Source organism: Mytilus trossulus, chromosome 3, assembly GCF_036588685.1.
Source record: "Mytilus trossulus isolate FHL-02 chromosome 3, PNRI_Mtr1.1.1.hap1, whole genome shotgun sequence".
Taxonomy (NCBI): Eukaryota; Metazoa; Mollusca; class Bivalvia; order Mytilida; family Mytilidae; genus Mytilus; species Mytilus trossulus.
The window spans coordinates 30,331,046-30,353,766 of NC_086375.1; the positions used below are offsets into that span (position 1 = coordinate 30,331,046).

The following is a 22,721-nucleotide window of genomic DNA, read 5'->3' on the forward strand; positions in this document are numbered from 1 at the left end:
CCTTGTATCCCCGTTGAATAAATGGACCAAACCATGATTCACCTGGATGTTTTACTACGCTTACTATATTGTTGACAAACAATTAACTTACCAAAAATAAGGGGTCTTTTTATTTTTAAGTACTATTATAGTGGGTTTTCATGTGATTAATTCTCGTAATAGTAATGATTGTTTTGTGTATAATAAATTGTAAAGCTTAATTAATATTGTTATATGTTGCACATGTAATAAGTAAATCAATGTTAATGAGTTTCTGAGCTACACTATTTAGACCCGTGCCTTTGCTGTTCTGCCTGCTGGGCTATCTAGTGCCTTGACCATTGTGTCAACTACGCTATCAGAAAAAAACTTAGCTTGACTCTCGACACCAGAGTTGACAGTTCTATATTAGAATATACCAAGAATATAGTAACTAGTGTTTTTACCTGGTAAAAATGCTTTTACTTATGGGACAACCCCCATTCCGTAACAATACTAAACTCCGAATTATAAACTAACAAACGATAGGATTTTGCCATAGATTTTTTTTTTTGTCTTTGATAGAAGGTTACTGCTCATACGGAAGCTATTTAACCAATGGTGAAGTTGAAAGCACCCCTCTGTATATTACTCTGATATCTAACTTCTATGCTCCAAATAATGAATAATAGTTCAGTTTATTTTAAGCAAGAAATGATTTGTTTCTAAAGGTTGTTTCATGTCGATTTGAAACTATTTAAAAAGTGCTTTCAGAAATAACGCGAAAAGCAAAACTCAACTAAAGTTGAAAACTAAATGCATATGTAATGTTCTGGCAGAATCCAAATTAGAAGTCAAGATCGACAATACTTGTAAACTTCATGCATTATCAAAGTTTAATAACATTTCAAAAGAGAACCTAATATCGGCAATATTTGGAAAATGCATGTATTAAGGTAGCACAATACAAAGAGTTTGTCACTCCAAATTAGATAACTTTAAACTGATGTAATTCATTTCATCCTTCTTTATACGTTGTAAATGAGGTACCAAAAGAAAAATAATTTCATCATGACATGTTTTTTACATAATCAATTGTTATGTAATTAGTTGCTATATCATGATGTCCACACTGGAATAAATTTAGCGTCTTTGTTCTTCATAGTATCCCAGAATATTTTATAGATTCTTGTACAATGCAGCTTGACCTCCAAAACTGTGTCTCAGATTTCCAAAAACATCAATAGAACAAAATCCAATTGAATATAGTGATCTCTAATGCATTGATGTTGCTAACTTCATTGAAGATTTATGAGAGAATGAAGTACAATAGGAAAATCTGAGACACAGTTTTGGAGGTCAAAATGTGTTGTGCATGAATCTATAAAATATTTTGGGATGCTATGCATAAAAGAAAGCTAAATTCATTCTAGTATTGGCATCACAATATAGCAACCAATTACATAACAATTAATTATGTAATAATTATGTCATAATGAAATTATCACAATTTGAAAGATGAAACATTTTTCTTTCTTTTGGTACCTCATTTATAAAATTTAAAGAATGACTGGAATTACACCACTTTAAAGATGTCTGATAGGGGATGAAAAATCTTTGTATTGTGCTACCTTAACACAGCGCTTTTAAACTTCACATAAGACGCCAATTGAATTCATTTGCATTATTTAATCCATGATTTTCGCTTAGTTATGAAACCGGTGGAAAGAAAATGACTTTAAGTGGGGTTTGAACTTTACTTTTCTTATATTCATATATGTAATACAATTATGAAACAATCGTTATTTGCATGTTGATATATTACATCAAAAATATAAAAAAATAACGTTTGTGTGTCACTGATCGCGTATAGACTTAGGTTAATGTATTCAGAATTCTATGTCAAATATTTACAAGCAGTTAAAGTAAAGAATAAAAGTACTTCTACCGAACTAGAAATTCGCGTCTCATTAAATCACTAAAACTTTCTACAAAAAAATTAAATCCGCAAAGTATTCTTGGTGCCTAAATAAATGTGTCATTTCAACGCAGCATGTGTATTTCACGACCACTTATGTTATACGCTTGGTACATACTTAAGTTTAAATGACCGAACGGAAGTTAAATCATATGGTTACTTGCATTATGATAGTTAAAATAATGAATATTAATAAAATGAAGATAAAATCATTAAAAACGCAACATTTTGTTTACAAAAAGCGTTTCGCCTAATATGACCCCATGTTCTTGTAATGTTTTGTTTACAATGCTCAGCAAATACATAAAAGATCATAAATGAATTTGATTTCAAAATGTTTTGAAACCAGTTCCATTGTTGAGTATTTAATAGACGAAACTTTCAAACATCCGGTAGACTTAAGTGACTATTGAAGTTTTATAAAAACGACCGATTATTCTATTTACTGGTATTCAAATTTGAAAGATTTGGCAACGGTAACATTGTGTTGTCTCATTTTAAAGCAATTTTTGCTTGCCACAAAATTAACTTTATATTTACTTTTTTTATTGCAACAGAAACAGTCAGACTTATATAAAAGAATATCTAAATAATTTCTGAAATTAGTTGTAAAGTAAAGTTAATTCAATCACGGAATCAAACATAAATATGCCTTTAAAGGAGAAGGTCCGGTAAGACACCTTTTTGGCCCCAAAATATAGCAGTTTTTCAAAATTGTTAAAATGTAAACTCTTAGTTATTTTTTAGACAGTAGAATGCTTCTGCATCATAAATATGGGCTGTTTTTGACAATACATGGCACAAATATCGGGTACTAGCACCATAAAGTCATGCTAAATCACTGAAATCTTCATAATTCTAGCATTTTAGTATAATTTTAGACGGTTTGTGAGTAAAACGAAAGTTGCCGCAATCGTGTTCATCCTTGATATTAAAATGTGAGTTGTATTTAATGATAATACATAACATATATAGGGGTTTAGGATGAACACGGATGCGGCCACTTTCATTTTTGACAAAAACCATCTAAAAAGTGACATTTTTCGGCATAGTTAAAATCTTTCACCTTGACTAATAGAATAAAAAAAAAATAGACACTTTAATGTCAAAAAGTGGTCAAAATATTTCGTCAGATGAACCTGAAATTTGAGGCAAAAATCGGTCCTTATCGGACCTACTCCTTTGTCATAAACGCGTTTAAGAACTTGAAAAAACATACAACAAACCTTACTCAATCTTGACTAAAATTATGGTTTGAGTTTAAATCAGAACACGGGCAGATCGATTATTTGAATAAACAAAATAGGAACATTCGTCTTAAACATTAAATTTCAGTAAGCATAGTATATCAAAACTAATCGAAAAACTTTTTTTTTAGGTATATATTAAAAAACAAAATCGTTTTTTTTGTTTATTTTTTTAGCTCACCTGGCCCGAAGGGCCAAGTGAGCTTTTCTCATCACTTGGCGTCCGTCGTCCGTCGTCGTCCGTCGTCGTCCGTCGTCGTTAACTTTTACAAAAATCTTCTCCTCTGAAACTACTGGGCCAAATCAAACCAAACTTGGCCACAATCATCATTGGGGTATCTAGTTTAAAAAATGTGTGGCGTGACCTGGTCAACCAACCGAGATGGCCGCCACGGCTAAAAATAGAACAAAGGGGTAAAATGCAGTTTTTGGCTTATAACTCAAAAACCATTTTGAAGCATTTTGAGGAAATCTGACGGGATAAAAATGTTTATCAGGTCAAGATCTATCTGCCCTAAAATTTTCAGATGAATCGGTCAATTTGTTGTTGGGTTGCTGCCCCTGAATTGGTAATTTTGAGGAAATTTTGCTGTTTTTGGTTATTATCTTGAATGTTATTATAGATAGAGATAAACTGTAAACAGCAATAATGTTCAGCAAAGTAAGATCTACAAATAAGTCAACATGACCAAAATGGTCAGTTGACCCGTTTAGGAGTTATTGCCCTTTATAGTCAATTTTTAACCATTTTTCGTAAATTAAAGTAATCTTTTACAAAAATCTTCTCCTCTGAAACTACTTGGCCAAATTAATCCAAACTTGGCCACAATCATCTTTGGGGTATCTAGTTTAAAAAATGTGTGGCGTGACCTGGTCAACCAACCAAGATAGCCGCCACCGCTTAAAATAGAACATAGGGGTAAAATGCAGTTTTTGGCTTATAACTCAAAAACCATTTTGAAGCATTTTGAGGAAATCTGACATGGGATAAAAATGTTTATCAGGTCAAGAACTATCTGCCCTGAAATTTTCAGATGAATCGGTCAATCGATTGTTGGGTTGCTGCCCCTGAATTGGTAATTTTGAGGAAATTTTGCTGTTTTTGGTTATTATCTTGAATATTATTATAGATAGAGATAAATTGTAAACAGCAATAATGTTCAACAAAGTAAGATCTACAAATAAGTCAACATGACCAAAATGGTCAGTTGACCCCTTTAGGAGTTATTGCCCTTTATAGTCAATCTTTAACCATTTTTCATAAATCTAAGTAATCTTTTACAAAATCTCCACTGAAACTACTAGGCCACAATCATCTTTGGGGTATCTTGTTTGAAAAATGTGTCCGATGACCTGGCCATTCAACCAAGATGGCCGCCATGGCTAAAAATAGAACATAGGGGTAAAATGCAGTTTTTTGCTTATAACTATGAAACCAAAGCATCTAGAGCAAATCTGACAAGAAGTTAAATTGTTAATCAAGTCAATATCTATCTGCCCTGAATTTTTCAGATGAATTGGACAACTGGTTGTTGAGTTGCTGCCCTCCAATTGGTAATTTTGAAAGAAATTTTGCCGTTTTTGGTTATCTTGAATACTATTATAGATAGCGATAAACTGTAAACAGCAATAATGTTCAGCAAAGTAAGATCTACAAATAAGTCAACATGACCTAAATGGTCAATTGACCCCTTAAGGAGTTATTGCCCTTTATAGTCAATTTTTAACAATTTTCATTAATTTGGTAAATTTATGTAAATTTTTACCAAATATAGTTCTCTGTTACTAATGGGCAAAGTTCATGATAGATATAATTGTAAGAAGCAAAATCGTTCAGTAAAGTAAGAACTTCAAACACATCACCATCACCAAAATACAATTTTGTCATGAATCCATTTGTGTCCTTTGTTTAATATGCACATAGACCAAGGTGAGCGACACAGGCTCTTTAGAGCCTCTAGTTAATTTTAAGAATACCCATATTTTGCTTTTTTCCCTTAGCAATTAAGACTTTAATTTTAGTTTGATCAAACTTTTCACTATTACAATTTTTTTCCATAATGGATACAATATATGTATTTCATAATATTTGGTTTTCAACATGTTTAATATTATTCAACTTTTTTAGTTAGTCGGCCATCAAGCTATCTTGAGTGAATACGTTATTTTAATTATGAAAAATGTTGATATTGCATGCGAAATGACAAACAAGACGATTTTAAATGTGAAATTATCAATTTCCCCCCACCTTAGAAGCAATATACCAACTTTACCTGCATATTTGCTATACATTTAACAGCTTATTTGATATTCAAAAGCTTGCAGCTTCTACTCAGACTTTGTGAAATATCATCAGTGTCTGAGCAGACAGTTGGTGAACCACTGGTATGTCACAGGATGTCTTGTTCTGTTTCTAAAAAATCGTCGAAAGGTACCAAGACCTTGTTTATAAATATTCTGTATCAACTTCACAAAAAATACATGATAGTCTTGATGTATAGATTCTGCGTACTGACGTTGTTTATCATCTTGAAACGTGTTATATTGTTCTTTCATTTGTATTTGTACTTTTTTTAATATCAATTTTACTGTTTGGTTTGTTTTTCTGTGATATCAATTTGGCGTCGCTCGGTAATTATACATCCCGTCGATGTGTTTGTATCATCTTTCAGTTTTACTTGTGCCTTTTGTATATGCGGATTTTTGTGTTTCTTTGGTTCATATTTGGTTCATATTGCGTGACTCTGTTTTAAAGTCTTTCAAATACCACGCCAATGTGTTAATGTTCTATAAGATGTCATTATTTGATTGTTCTATTATAAAGTTGAAAATACTTAGTAGGTGTATTAACTATATGTGGATTCTTAAAAATTCGAAAGAACTTGGTAATTTTAAATCTAGATCTGTTTCTAAAATTAGTTCTAACATATTTTTGATTTTAAACCCCGTATACCAACATTCCCAATGTGAAATAATATTTGAAAAACATTGAACGGCAAATTTATTTTATATTTCTTCACATGTGACATTTGAATTTTATGACTTCAAAACACGCGAAGCAATGAATGTGGATTTTAAATTTGATAGATGTTTTTGTGCTTTTTTGTTAAATATTTGTTAGTTTTGATATTGTAATACAGTGATGACTGCTGTATCCACATTTTTACCATTTGCCTATAATGTCTGTTTTGTTCACCCATCGTTGTAAATATAATGGAATTTGATGCGACTGTCATCAAAATGAGAGGTTAGCGTTATTATACCAGGTTAAATCTATCATTTTATACATTTGAAAATTCCTGTATCAAGTCAGTAATATTATAACAGTCGTTGCCTATTCCTTTGATGTGTTTTATTATGTGATTTTTTGTCATTTGATTAGAGACTTTCCGTTTCGAATTTTCCTCGGAGCTCAGTTTTTAGTCATTTTGCTTTTGTCATAGCCCATAGACTGTTTATATATGTCGAAACCACTGTAATGATTTATGCAGTTGAATGATATCATCACATGTAATTTTGCTATCTTCTCCGACAAAAATGTATCCTGTCTAATTTGACCAATTTAATTTTGTTCAAATGAACAGTGTTATGAGTATTAGAAGTTAGTGTAAAACTAAGATAAAATTCAAAAAATCTATGAAGACGCGAGATTCGATTTTTAGACAGTAAAATAATAAAAATACTGAATTCCAAGAAATATTCAAAACAGAAAGTGTCTTATTAAACGACAAAACCTACTGCTCAAACGAAACAACAGAAATGAAAATGACTGTCACATTCCTGACTTGGTACACACATTTTCATTTGTTAAAATTAAGGATGAAACCTGGTTTTATAACTTGATTATCCACCTCAAGGTGGATAATCAAGTTATTGTTTTATATTTAGGAACAAGTTTACCTAAATTATTAGTTATGTGTAATATTAAATACCAGCTCATTTTTTCAGGGGTGGACACCTCTTCATTGTGCAGCATTTAATGGTGATTGTGATGTGATTATTGCATTGGTGAATGCAAATGCAAATATTCAAGCAACGAATGACAAGGTAAAGATGTCATATTTTTTTATTTACTTTTTCTATCAAATCGAGAGAAAATAATAGAAAATTTTGACTGATTGACGACTTAACCTTGTTTCAAAATGAGACATTATATACTTGCAACTATCTAAAATTAAATAGGCAATATAGGAAAGGTGTACTGACATTATAAGTGGCTTTTAAATACATTAACTCCAAATAAAGCTTTCGTTAGTAGAAACCATATTAGTTATGAGTATCAGCGGGGGGAAATGCAAAAGCATAAACATATGGTATATTTGCCAATGCACATAGGTAACAGCGCCTGATGTTGTTTCATGGCCTACATCGGAGGCAGAATGGTGGATGAATGTTTGCACCCTATTTATATAAATATGGCAACCGGCTGTTCAGAGTTACCCGGCGTTAAATATTTAACCGGCGGTTTAGATTTAACCAGCAGTTCAAAGTTCACCTTTGGATCTCCATTTGTAAGTTATCAAGTGGATAAATATGTATTTGGTTGATATCTTAACAGGTTCTTTAATCCTTTCAGTGAAAAATCCAGGTAGGATGTTCCATGTTTACAGTTATCTTTTTTTAGCTAATGTTTACAGTAAACATTTTGACATGCAACGGTAAACAATTCGGCAATATACGGTAAACGTGTTACCTGATGATATAACCCGATTTGGGCCTTCTTTGGGTACATGGTGTTACCATATGTATACAAATAGGGTGCAAAAAGTAATCCACCGTTCTACCTCTGATGAAGGTCCTTTTTGGATCAAAACCGGTCAGTCTATAAACATCACCAGTTTCCGGGCGCTATTACTTATGTGTATTGTCATATAACTTTATGTTTATGCTATTATCTAAATTTAAAAAAAAAAAAACGAGCGAGAGAATGTAGGCTTTGAAATGACTGAAACTTATGATTTAATCGATACCTTGTGTACCCAGATAAGAAATGATACATGGAGAAAAAAATATCCCACTAAAACAAGTAATGCGTCATGTTTGGTTCCTGTATCCTATCAAGAAATGCTTTCAAAAATTAAAAAAGAAGTAGAAAATCAAAACAGCTATCGAACTGATTATTCAACAATAATTTTGCACTTTAATACGAGGCTGACACAGCAACCAATAATGTGATGGCGGCATGATGGTGGTATGCCGTGAATTCTACGCGGACGTTCTTATGAATATCATTTTAAATTAATCTACATTTATCCACAAATAGTCATATAATAAACAAAATTTAGCATAACCACATCGAATCTTCAAGCTTTTTCTTGACATTTGAAGGTCCCTATTATGTATTGGTAACCATCATTACACAAAAGCAGTAAAAATTGTTTCATCTCGGCCTTTAGACAGTGTTTTACAACTAATCATCCAGTTTCTTTAACTATTATCGAAGAACTTATCATAAATTCTTGTAATTAAACATAGAAATATAGTGGAATTAATTATCTTTGGAGTATAACAAAATCTTTAGATTAGTCAAATAAATTACTTGCTTTTAATGGTCCTTTTGATTCTGTTTATAGTTTTGACTTTTTTGCGCTTTACACCACACTTTGACACAATTCTATTGAACCAAGGTTTTCCTGTTCAATTAAATAGTTGTTTGTTAAATCTGAATGTAAAAATATTTGCTACAACACATTTAAAGCCTTTTTCCCTCATGAAAAAGGTAAATTTGCTAAATATGATTACTGGAGGTGTGATGATAATATTCATGCACCTGTTGGCAACAAAGTTTATCGACAGGTTGCTATTATATCTATGGGCACTAATTGTAAAAAAGAAGATGTGTTATGATTGCCAATGAGACAACTATCCACAAAAGACCAAAATGACACAGACATTAACAACTATAGGTCACCGTACGGCCTTAAACAATGAGCAAAGCCCATACCGCATAGTCAGCTTTAAAAGGCCCGATAAGACCATGTTAAACAATTCAAACGAGAAAACTAACGGTCTTATTTATGTAAAAAAAATGAACCAAAAACAAATATAGAACACATAAACAAACGACAACCACTAAATTACAGGCTCCTGACTTGTGTCCGTTTTATAGTACTGCTATGAATCTCCGTTTATGAACAAACTTAAATAGTTATCCCATAAAGACGTGGTGTGTCAGTGTAAGATAATCCCGATGGCCGGAGGTCAGAGGAAGATCTAACACTGACACACCAAGTTCGAGTGGGATAACTTTTTTTTACATCCCAGCTGTTTTAGATTAGACAAAAAATCATTTACAATTTATAAAATCTAGTTGAGAACGCTACACAACCATTATAATACACTTTATATATAACTATATGATGTATACCCTTTATGACTCCCAAACACCATGAGTAGATATCAAACAACGTCAACTCGCCCGACTTGCAAATCGGTCCACACTATATCGTCGCTTAATAGAAAAAAAGTGCCCCACTCTTGTTAACCGACTCGCTCCGGTTTTGAAAAGGGTCAAATCAAATCAAACAATCAGTCTGAAAACTCACTCATTATCAAAAAATGTTTAAACCCCACTGAATAAAGGTCTGACCACTCGTCCAACTTATAAAAAGATCTTGCTTCCCTTAAGTATGTCAAATTACTCTTAGTTCATATTCAGTTATCCTGGTGTAGCGGTATGCGTCCTGGTTTATTATGATGAAGGTATTGAGTTCGATTCCAAGCATATACCTTTTGAATCTTTCTACGTGAATTTTGATAGATAGTTTTTTCTTTATAATTACTTATAAGTTTTAAATACACCTGTAAACGTTTAGATAATAACTGTTCTTTCCTAGATTCAACTAATCAGGTTTTATACAATCTGTCGACCCTATATTTTGGCATTGCAGAAAGTCATGTTTTTCTCTGACTGTTTATGGTGTGTTCACACTAAATCCATTGGATGTTGGATGTGTAGTTATTGTAAATGTAGTTTTAAATGCTTGATTTCTGTTATCAACTGTTAGTGGCATTGACTTTGAACAGGGGGTGAAAAAATACTATAGGGACAGTCAAACTTATAGATCGGAAATAAACTGTATAAGCCATGACTAAAAACAAAAAAGACAAATAGACAATTAATAGTAAATAAGACACAACATATTAAACTAGCTGTTAGTAACTGCGAGTACTACCATTATTGTAAAATTGAGAATGGAAATAGGGAATTCATCTCAGAGACAAATACCCGACAATAGAAAAAAACCAGCAGAAGGTCACCATCAGGTCTTCAATGTAGCGAAAAATTCACGCACCCGGAGGCGTCCTTCAGCTGGCCCCTAAACAAGTATATACTAATTCAGTGATAATGAACGCCATACTAACTTCCAAATTGTACACAAGAAACTAAAATTAAAATAATACAAGACTAACAAAGGCCAGAGGCTCCTGACTTGGGACAGGCGCAAAAATGCGGCGGGGTTAAACATGTTTTTGAAATCTCAACCCTCCCCCTATACCTCTAGCAAATGTAGAAAAGTAAACGCATAACAATACGCACATTAAAATTCAGTTCAAGAGAAGTCCGAGTCTGATGTCAGAAGATGTAACCAAAGAAAATAAACAAAATGACAATAATACATAAATAACAACAGACTTCTAGCAGTTAACTGACATACCAGCTCCAGACTTCAATGAAACTGACTGAAAGATTATGATTTCATCATATGAATATCAGGCACAATCCTTCCCGTAGGGGTTAGTTATCATACCCCCATAACATATATGCGAAGAACATAACCCGTGTCATGCCAACAACTGTTTTTAGAATAAATGTGTTTAGTTTCGATGCAAAGACCTTATCAGTGACTCAACAATTAACGCCAAAATATGCAATCTTTAATGACTTGACAACATTATCGTAATTATATCCCTTCTTAATAAGTCTATTCAAAGGTTTTGTTAGTTCCTGAGGTAAATACTGACACCTTTGTGCTTTATAAAGAATATTTCCATAAAAAATTGGATGTGAAATACCTGAACGTATAAGAAGTCTGCATGTTGAGCTATATTTATGAATGATGTCCTTATATCGATGATAAAATTTAGTAAATGTTTGGACTAGTTTGTGATATCGAAAACCCTGGTGTAATAATTTTTCAGTAATACATAGATTTCTCTCGTTAAAATCTAAAACATTGTTACACATGTTACATACACGAGTGAATCGTACCAGTTGAGATATATAAACACCGGAAGATGGTGACAAGGGAACGTCACCATCTAAAAATAGATAATTAACGATAGGAAATGAAAAATTATCCCTTTATTTTTTTGTTGCCTTTATTTACCCATCCACGCCCAATATGTGTTTTTGTTAGATTTATTTCCATTTGTATCTATTTCATGAGATAACTGATCTTTATAGTTCGTTCTTATGTTGAAATTTTACACAACTGTCTCAGGGTAGGGGACGATTTGGAATACGTTTGTATGTTAAACCACGCCACAATCTGCATGTATGTGTTTGTCATAAGTCAGGAGCCTGTTATTCATGGTTTTTGTTTTTTGCTTTGCTGCATATTTGTTTTTCGTACATTTTTGTGCTAAATTTTGGCCGTTTGGTTTCTCTTTTGAATTGTTTCACGTATGTCTCTTCGGGGCATTTTACAGCTGACTATGCGGGATGAGCTTTACTCATCGTTGAAGGGCCGTACAGTGGCATATTAATGTTCACTTCTGTGTCATTTTGTCTCTTGTAAAGTGGTGTCTCATTGGCAATCACACTACATTTTTTTTTTATGTTTGAAAGGCGTAGTTTGTTTTAATACATTACTAGTTGTGGTGTTACGTCCCTTTATATAAACATTACGGCGATGAGGACAAATCTTAAACATTTCACCCATACAACAGATGTAGAAATTAATGATAAACGATTGAATTAAATGCATAAGACAACATATTTTTCTAATGGGATCACTAGCACAACGTATAACTAATTATATCCTTAAAAAAATAACGCCGTAGAAAAGGTTGATCTCAATTACGAAATTCCAGATGTTCCAATACTTACAAATGAAATAAGGCATACCCTACATGAAAAAAAAATCTCATTCAATATACGTACCTGTTTATTATGAAAAATTATGAAAAATTGCAAAAGTCCGGATCAAATGAATACACCACTGAGTTTTTAAAATTTATGAATAGTTTTAGACAATTTTTTTCTAAAGTTTATCAACTACGGATATGCTATAGGTGAAATAAGTATCAGAAAAAATATGAAATAATCACATGTTTACCAAAAGTGCACGTGGGATAAAACAAGACATTAAATAAAAAATAACAGGCAACCTACACGTCTTGTATGGTAGTTCGGGTGTCTAAATTCAAATCCATAAAATATTTTAATAATTTGTCAAAATGTAGTTTATATCATGATTTTTTTTTACCTTGGATTTGTTTGTACGCTACAGGTTATGCAAATTCTTTTACTTTATATTATGATAGGTTATGCATGTAAAGCCAAATTGTGTGTGGTAAACGAACTATACCATAAATCTTAATATAAAAATGGGAAAATACATATGTAGCCTTAAATAATATGCTTTCAGAGAAGAAAAAGAAGAAAATGTGTCACCGGACTCGTTTTCTTGATACATAAATAGGTAAATTCACAAGATATTCTATTTAAAAAATAACTTCATCTGATTTATCGACCCATATATGACAAAGTTTGAAAAAAAATGAATCAAACGAAACTAAACACAAAATTTTGTACATTAACATGAAAATCTGATACATGAATAAAATGCTTATCTCAAAATGTTTACATTTTATTAAAGATCTTGTCCGGTTGTTATTTCCTATTTCAAAATCGATGAAGGCACTGCAGCTACCTTACATGCCGACCGTACAAGAACATAATGGGTATCTAAGGTCTTAAAAAAAAATACTCGTTTATCTTAAGCACAATATATAATCTTTGGTCTAGCCGGTTTGCAGAACGACTAAGGGCAAACGATACAGTTACAGGGGGTGTAAAAACTCTTCTAACGTAAAATGTTATTTTCTGGACGTCACACTGTTACACATCGGGAAAAGATGCATTTTTGTACTGTTTCGACTGTTTTTTATGATTTAAACTGATTTAACATAAAAAGGAGTAAATGGGCCTCTTTATTTTAAAATGGATTGACTCCGTATGAAAATTATTTGTATACATTTTAATTAAAGTCAACATTGATTTTTTTAAATTTGATAAATACATGTATACTGCAAAAATACTGAAAGTTTGTTAAAAATGAATTATTTGGAAAGAACTGTTGTTCATATTAAGAGAATATTTATGTCAAGACGATTTTCATAATGGTTCTACAAAAATCTGCTTGTGCATTAACACGTTTATCTCAAAAGTTTCAATGGGGAGTTGTCTCAATGGAACTCATACCACTTCTTCATTCACCTACAGTGTTTATATCTTGAAATACAAAAAAAGTTAGGTGAAGAAATGTAAAAAAAACACCTAAATTTTGAGTAAATGTCTAAAATTTCGACCCCTTATATCACCTAAAGTAGCAAATGAAGGTATATTTTTTTTTTATTATTAAATATTTGAATTCCCTAGGTGAAAAATAGTTTGTATGCAAATTTTAGTAAAAAAAATCATCATTGGATTGAAACGGTATCGTATGCACTTAAAGTTTATCTTGACACTTATAAATAATGATCAAGCAGGTTTTTGGTTTTTACATTTTCAGTATTGTTAGTCTTTAAAGTAAAATAACAAAAATAACGAACTCGGAGGGAAATTCTAAACGGAAAGTCCCTATGGAAATGGGAAAATAAAAAGTCAAAAATCATGAAACGCATTGAAAGCAACTGTCGTTTTTCTGAATAGGAAATTCTTATGTAGAAAATCGGGCATTACAGGTTTTATAGCTAGCCAAACCTTTTTCCATTATTGACGACGATGTGTGAACAAAACAAACAGACATATTTTGTAAACAAAATAATTGTTGATTTATGATACAACTATTTCGTTCATCGTCCCGAAAAACAACAGCATTTAAACGAAAGAATCGAAGAAACGAAGAACCCAGGCTCATCATCGTTATTGCTTTCGTGTATTCTTGTCGAGTCTTTATCAATGATTTCTTGAAATGATGCACTTGCTCCTCAGTTGTCATTTTTTCTGTACGTATAGAGTCGAAGTCATCATTTTATAACACGATATTTTACATGTATATTAAAGTAGTAAATAAATTAAGTATACTACTGTAACCTAGTAGTTAAACTTTAAGTTCCAATTAAAGATTCACGTTACAGGCCCGACGCTGATGCTGCAGTTGTCCATTTACACTAGCATATATAGACAAACATCATATTTTTATAGAATAATGAATTGAAATATCTCTGAAATATTGTTTTCCATTATAATTTAGTTTGTAGATAAATGCTTAACGTTTCACTAATTACATCCTAAAATCGCAAAATGTGTGATTCTTCATTTTTCGTGAAGTTGACAGGGAAAATAAATCTTAAAACGGCAGTTTTGTTTCGAAGTATAATAGAAATTGGATTTAATTTGATGTGAAATGTTTAGATCCGTGTAGCGTTCATTTTTTTTATTATTCCAAAATGAAACAAAACCAGTTTCTTGAGTTTTTAATAATATTGACAAAACAAGGTCCTTCCTTTTTGTCTTGACCCATTTCTGTCATTCAATGCACAGAAATACAAATATCTATAGGTGTTTAAAGTGACATAATTTGCAATCAGTAAATTAATATGTGTATATCGTTCTTTTCGATCGTTTCTTTCCGTTCAACGTGTTCAATTTAAAGAGAAATATGACCAATTTATGATGAAGTTAATTATTCTCATCTTTTTTGTCGTCCGTCATCATAACAGATATAAAATACATCGAGTCAAAACATTGTGTAGCCGGAAGTATGTTGAACAAAGTTAATAAACAATTATTGAATGAACACATTATTGTATGTAATTGTAAAATGATTAAACTCTCGTGGAAGAAAAATAGAATAAGAAACGTAAGATCAGCAAGATATTAGACAAATAATGACACGATTTAAACAGATCTTTCTATTAACAGGGGAAAACACCACTGACGTTATTTGAAGCAAACTACAAAAAACAACACGATGACCTCACATTCGGAAAGGTATGAATCCTATTAGAAACATGTGAATTGGTAATAACATTAAGACTGCATGGTAAAGACATGTCAATTTTACGTTTTAATGAAATGTAAAATGTTCGCATGACATATATGGTAAACGAGTTATGTGAAAGTCGTAAAAAGTTTCCCCGTGCTTGATATGTATGCTCTTTTGTATTTCAAACTGATGGTGTATTCATTCTTGATTTAACTTATTCAATATGTGTCACGACATTCTTTCAATTTTAGGCCAGTTTGTGAACGTACCTACCACTTATTCTTGGTACCTATTTCTATCCATGTTAAGTTTTTAACTTGGAAACATTTTATGGAAGAGGGATCAATATACCTGTATTATACATCAGATTGTTCTGCACTGGTTACTGGAATTTTTGATTAACCAAATCAAACACTACATATCTGTATAACGGGCAATATGTGTCCTAAACTTTAGAATTTATTCGTACAGTTTTGTATAATTCAGAATTATTAGTAAACTATGTGTTTTACAAGGATCATTGATCTTTTGCCTTTCATGTGAAACATTAAATACTAAAATGTTTGCTACAAAGTTTCAGATGAACACCTAGTTACTATTTTGTATTTAATATTAACTTAGTATTTCTTTTTTTACCTGGCCCGATCAGGTGGACTTACATCTTCAAGTAAAATCAAATACAATTTTTTTGCCCGATTTTGCAATTTGTCTTGGGACTGGTTTTATTTTCTGTTATAACCATACAAGAATACACTACAAGAATACTCGTTTCCTTAATTGGCCTTCATGAATATTAAATGGTCATGCCCTTATTAACCCCGGCTCAAACACAAAGCAGTGAGATGACTTGCACATAAACTGAATATGGATTAATTCAGTTATGGCAGTAGAACCATTCGTCAAAAACATTTATAGTATGTGCAGAAAAAAAGATCATAAAAAGAAATGAAGTAATCCTGTGTTAATGCAATAATCGTAACAGGTTTATTTTCTCCATTATCGTCACCGTGCTCACGACAACTAATCATAGTATTTTGGAAATCTCAAAATACTTTCTATCAATTTAACCCATTTCTCTGACGTCAGTCTATTGTTCTAACAGTGGATTATTTTTTAAGAATCCACTGACCACAATGTTAACTTAAGATAACTTATGTCATAGCTTTAAGCTTTTAACTTCAAAAACGAGTGACAGATGAAAGGTTCGAACCTGCGCGCATTTTCGTCAGTGAAGTCTGTAGTCTATGCATGATACCACTAGACCACGAGCGCTCATATAAAAGATTATTTTAATATCACTCTTAAACCGCATATTTGTCAATACATGTCAATAAACTGTATTTCTGTCTTTTTTTTTTATATATTTAATAGAATAGATAACACCATACAATCAAGGAATTGTAAATATGACTTATTAGTACAGTTCCTTTGTGATAAGCTACAACTGTAAAACTACTTTTTTGACTGTAAAACCAGAAACAAAATTGTCAATTTGTTATGAAAAATGAAATAAAGATACCTCTCAGATTCAAAAAAATACTTTGGTAGAGGAAAACAGTAAAATGAAAAAAATATTCCTGGTCCTAGACTTGAACTTGGAACGGTTGATGTTTAAAGTTGTGTCTTTCTTTGCGAAAGACTAGACGATCACGGCTATGAACAGATTACATGTTACACATTAAAATTGACATACTTATATATTGTACATTTGTAGCACGAGCAATTCTGCTTGGGTTTCAGAATGTGTACCACAAATATTACTAGTTTATTTACTGATTGAAGATGGATGCCAAGTGTATAACGTTTAAATAATCTAAACATATATAATGAAAGCGAACCAGTTTACACAATATTTATATATATTTGTTCAATTAAGACCAATCATTGTTTTTATTTTGTCATCAACTGGAGTCTTGTGAGATGGTTTTATTGTGGCATTTATACTTAAATATTTTAACTAATCTTAGTCCGTTAGTATATATGTTGTAAATCCAATCTTTATAAAACCATTTTTTTTTATCATTATTTATAAAACCAATTACTTTTTTTTTTATCTTTATTATATAAAACCAATTAATTTTTTTTATCATTAAAACTATTGACATACTCATTTGGTTGATAAATACTTTAAATGTAAATATTCAAGGTTTTTAAATGTTGGTAACTATTTTATTTCAACTTTACAAACAAGATTTCAAAACAATCCGTATAATAATTATATGTCTTTTTGAATAAATTATGAATACTAAAATCTAATCAATATAAAAAATTGTAATGATTAAACATTGAATAAAATAATTATTTACAAGTATACAATCTGGAATTGATAAGGGTAGATAACAACCGATTTAAGTTTAATTAAACTTATATTAAGTTAAATATAAATGTGAACCGTGTGGATCTAACCATTTCCTATCATGAAACAGATAGTCGTTTTACTAAAAATGGGTTAAGTTAGAGAATTGATAAGAAGAAGTGGATTCGAAAACGATAATCAACTCGCGACTAAAGTCGCTCGTTGATTATCGTTTATGAATCCACTACTTCTTATCAATTCTCCAATACAGAAAAGAAATATTTAGGGAATAAACACTTTTCTTCTTTGTAAAATATACTTTTGTTATCAAACGAATTTATCTACTCTCACTCAAAACAACATATGAATTGTTGTGTGCTTATCTGAAGTGTACAGAGAAGTTTTTCATTCAATATAATGTAATTACATTTAAATCAGAAGTGTAACGCTAATTTACACCTGTGTACAAACATTTATGTGCAGTCAGTACATGTGTTTGTAACATACCGGTCACTCACATACTTTTGGTGTCTTCTGGCTATTCCTACATTTTGTATTTTACTATTCTGGCTATTCCTACATGGGGGATTAGTGGAAGAACAATAAATGTTGTTATTGCAAAATATGTTGTTTTAGTCATTAGTGTCTAATTACAAATGAATTAGGTACCAGGTAAATTACCTGTGGAAATTAAATAGAAATAATTACTTATTTGAAGTTTATGTAAGAAATTTAGTGTTTTTTTTAGTTGAAAAACATGTATCAAGTATTATAATTTTTAATATAGAATTTCTTGAAAATAAAATCATCTAAAGAAAAGGTTGTAAAAGCAACCAGTATTTTGGAATATTCTTTTTTAAAGAAAAATTATAAAGGCATTTAAAAGTCTAGAAAAAAATGTTTAAAAGAAAAGGTAGTTAAAGCATTTAATATTACTCAACAATTTCAACTTTAGCTTCAAAGATTTAATTGATTTCATTATTTGAATAATGTACATATTGATTTTTAAACAACAACAGAAGGTCCACAACAAATCTTTTAGAAGGTTGGCATAGTGAACAAAAGAAGTTAATCAAAGCACCACACCCAAACATCTTCAGAATGATCAAGTTGTTAAAGCCTTCCGTGTTCTCTGATTTGAGGGAGAATTGGCGCCTTTAAACGAGTTTCACACCATACTATATCGTGAATTGGCTTGTCTCAATTCAGTGGTAGCCGTTTGTTGCTACATGTAACGTTTTGTTTTTTGTTCATTATTTTGTACATAAACTAGGTGATTAGTTTTCTCGTTTGAATTGTTTTACATTTGTCATTTCGTGGACCTGTTATGATGGCTATATGGTATGGACTTTGTTCATTGTTAAAGGACCTTTTGGTGACCTGTAGTTGTTATTTTTGTCTCATTGTAGTCTCTCATGGAGAGCAGCCGCATATGGAATCACGCTACATTTTCTTATTTTTGTATTCAAACACTGAAAACAAGGTTACAGAATGACTAACTTGCACCAATCTCATAAGTAGATGCTGCTTCTCATTTACTTTAAATTGATTCAGACTTTGTATTCTCTTGTGTGTTTTATTAAGTGAAATTTATTACTGAATAAGTGCTCTGCTTTAAAGTCAATCTAATGTACCTTTGGTGCTTTATTTCAATGAATATGTAGTGTAACTCAAAATTTAATGCTTTGTTTAAAAAAAAAAACCACTATAATTTTGATATATTTATAATATATGTATTGCAATTGATATCATTTACTTGTATATATTAATTTTGATTACCTAAATAATTTTAAATACTTGTGAATTACATTGAGCCTATAAATTCATTTTGTATTTTGAATATTATTTTCCCAAAACTTGCCTTTTAATTATTTAATAATATATTGAAATAGAAATTATTCTTTTTCTTTATTTTCAACAAGATTTACCTTGGTTCATTAGTTAAGTGTTGTTACGACATAATCCTACTTAATCCTCTTGTTTACATACAAATTCTGGGAACTCCTACATAATATTTTACTATATGACCTATACAATTCAAAATGTAGGAATAGCCAGAATGAACCATACTTTTATGGTTTCCTCACTAATTTTTTAGCTATCAAATTTGCTTTGTGATTGTTTTTTTTTATAATTTCAAAGTAAAATAATTTAAAAGCTTAATAGGAAAATAGGTATTGGTGACCCGTTTTTTTAGACATAATCATGTTTTTTTAATTCCTCATGACATTAATCACTTCCTTAAGAAAATTTATAAAATTCATCATCAAGTTGCCTAATTTCTATTAGCAAGTTTTAACAGAACATATTTTTATAAGGTAGGTTAAAAAAATAATATGTCTTTTGGTTCAGTTGAGCCATTTCAATTGATATTTATATAGTCTGTGTGTGACTTTCTATGTTGTGAAATATGGACTAAACTACTGTACGAAATTTAAGTTTCGGGTAATCAAACTCAGTCAAGCAGTTTATCTGAATTGATGTGGAGTATCTACAGAAACAGTTGAAGATATCATTTACGTTATATATTTTCTACTGTTTTAACAGCTTGCACATATCAAATGATCGTTTTATTACAAATTATTTTATCAATGTACTCCTGCTTAACAGTGTTCATGGTGAAAGCAAATATATAAGTCTTTTCAAATAATTTATGCTATATAAATGCAATAGTAGTATACTGCTGTTCGAAATTCATAAATCGATTGAGAAAAATATAAAACCGGGGTACAAACTTAAACTGAGGGAAACACGTCAAATATAAGAGCAGAACTTAGACACAACAGAAACACAACACTAAAATGTAACACACAGAGAAACGAAATATAATATAACAATGACAATTTTCCTGACTTGGTACAGGGCATTTCAAGAAAACAAACGGTGGGTTGAACCTGGTATTGGGGCTAGCCAAACTCGCGCTTTTATGGCAATGTTAAATATTACATTTAAATGACAACATTACATGACAGGTCTACAGTACATATAAATGCAAGAACATTCAGGACAAAGAAATATACAAATAAACATTAAAACACGACATTTCGACATGCTAATAGTTATCAAAAGGGCCGGCGGGACGAAAGATACCAACGGGACAGTCAAACTCATAAATCTAAAACAAACTGACAACGCCATGGCTAAAAATGAAAAAGACAAACAGAAAAACAATAGTACACATGACACAACATAGAAAACTAAAGAATAAACAACACGAACCCCACCAAAAACTAGGGGTGATCTCAGGTGCTCTGGAAGGGTAAGCAGATCCTGCTCCACATGCGGCACTCGTCGTGTTGCTTATGTGATTACAAATCCGGTAAATAGTCTAATTCGGTAGGTCAAATTCATGAAAGGGAAGGGGATTGTAGTTACGACGTAAGGAACATATCCGATATCATTTGTGAAACGGTTATTCCATAATGGTCAACCAACTCGTGATGGCGTCCGTAAAATTTACGAAGGGATGATTTCAACTTCACCATTTGGAACTCTTGGTTTAATAGCTTCCTTATGAGCAGTAACCCTCTATCAAGCAAATCATGATAGGAAATGCAAGCACGGGAATATCGTATCAATTGGGAGATATATACCCCGTATGCAGGTGCTGCTGGAATGTTGCTACTTAGAAATGGAAAGTTCACAATTGGAAAGCTGAAATCATCTCTTTTGTCGTAAAGTTTTGTCTTCAACCGACCCTCATTGTCAATTTCTAGATGTAAGTCAAGATATGAAGCCGACGTAAAGTTTTGTCTTCAACCGACCCTCATTGTCAATTTCTAGATGTAAGTCAAGATATGAAGCCGACTTAACTGTATCTGTAGTATCCTTTATCTCCAATTCGATGGGATAGATGCGATCCACATAGTCACCAAATTTTGAATTGTTTAGTGAAAGAACGTCATCATTATAGCGAAAAGTAGAGTTAACGGATATTGCTAACTTCTTATCTTTCTTCCTAAGAAGTTCCTGCATGAAGTCAGCCTAATAATAATAAAGAAACAAGTCAGCAAGTAGAGGGACACAGTTTGTTCCCATTGGGATGCCGACAGTCTGTTGAAAAACACGTCCTCCGAACGTAACAAATATGTTGTCAATCAAGAAATCAAGCATCTTGATAATATCATATTCAGAGAATTTTTTGTTTGAATCAGAGTGATTCTTTACAAAGTAGGATTTATCCCTCCCTAAGACAAGATACTTGTATCTACGTTGGCCATTCTTTTTTATAAAGCAAAGTAATACCAACTCTTTTAATTTGTCTTTTAGTCTGGAATGTGGAATACTTGTGTAAAGAGTAGAAAAGTCAAATGTTTTAATACTGTTACAAGATGAAAGAGAGTTAGATTGTATGTACTCTAAAAGATCTTTGGAATTTTTAAGTATCCACATCTGATTTACGCCACCTCTAGAATAGGCAGTTTCACAATAACTTTGAATACCGTCTTTGATTGCTGATAAAATAGATGTTTATAATTTAGAAAGGGTTTTCGTGGAGCACTTGGAAGACCCAGCAATATACCGTTGTTTGTAAGGACACTTACAAAGGTATCAGGATTATTATTTAATACACAATATGTGCGTTTCGTCTACATAAGACTCACCAGCGACTCTCAGTTCATAATAATAGAGAAAGCAAAACAAGTACACAGTTAAAGATCATTGGTGACCCTAAATTCTAAAAAAAAAGTTATGCCAAATACCTCTTAGGTTATCTATGCCTGGGATAAGAAAATCCTTAGTAGTTAGAATAAATCTTACTTAGGCAAACAGCAAATTTATATATATTATAAATATAAATTATGTATATATAATTGATGTAGATGTCAACACCGATTGCTGTTCATTTTAGAGAAATTCACCTTTGCATGTAGCTTCTAGACGTGGAGAGGAAGACAATGTGAAAGCTTTGGTTTGTTTAGGAGCCAAATTTTCAGTTACAAATTATGAGGTAAGCCTAGTTGAAAGATAATTAGTGTTGTCTCAACCAGTTTATCCAATATTGTTGCATACCAGACATTAATCATAATCGTATTTGATTTTGTATTCATTTATAAGCGTCTGTAAAACATATCATTTTATTT

The 22,721-nt window shown here is 31.5% G+C and overlaps 1 protein-coding gene across 1 annotated transcript in view; it reads left to right on the plus strand.

The window, feature by feature from the left end:
* Positions 1–22,721, plus strand: part of LOC134711218 (ankyrin repeat and protein kinase domain-containing protein 1-like) — a 42,127-nt gene that overhangs the window by 13,618 nt on the left and 5,788 nt on the right. The window contains exons 4-6 of the mRNA XM_063571685.1: positions 7,132–7,230; positions 15,278–15,346; positions 22,490–22,588. Of these exons, the coding sequence (XP_063427755.1) occupies positions 7,132–7,230; positions 15,278–15,346; positions 22,490–22,588 (267 nt within the window). The remainder of the gene's footprint in view (positions 1–7,131; positions 7,231–15,277; positions 15,347–22,489; positions 22,589–22,721) is intronic.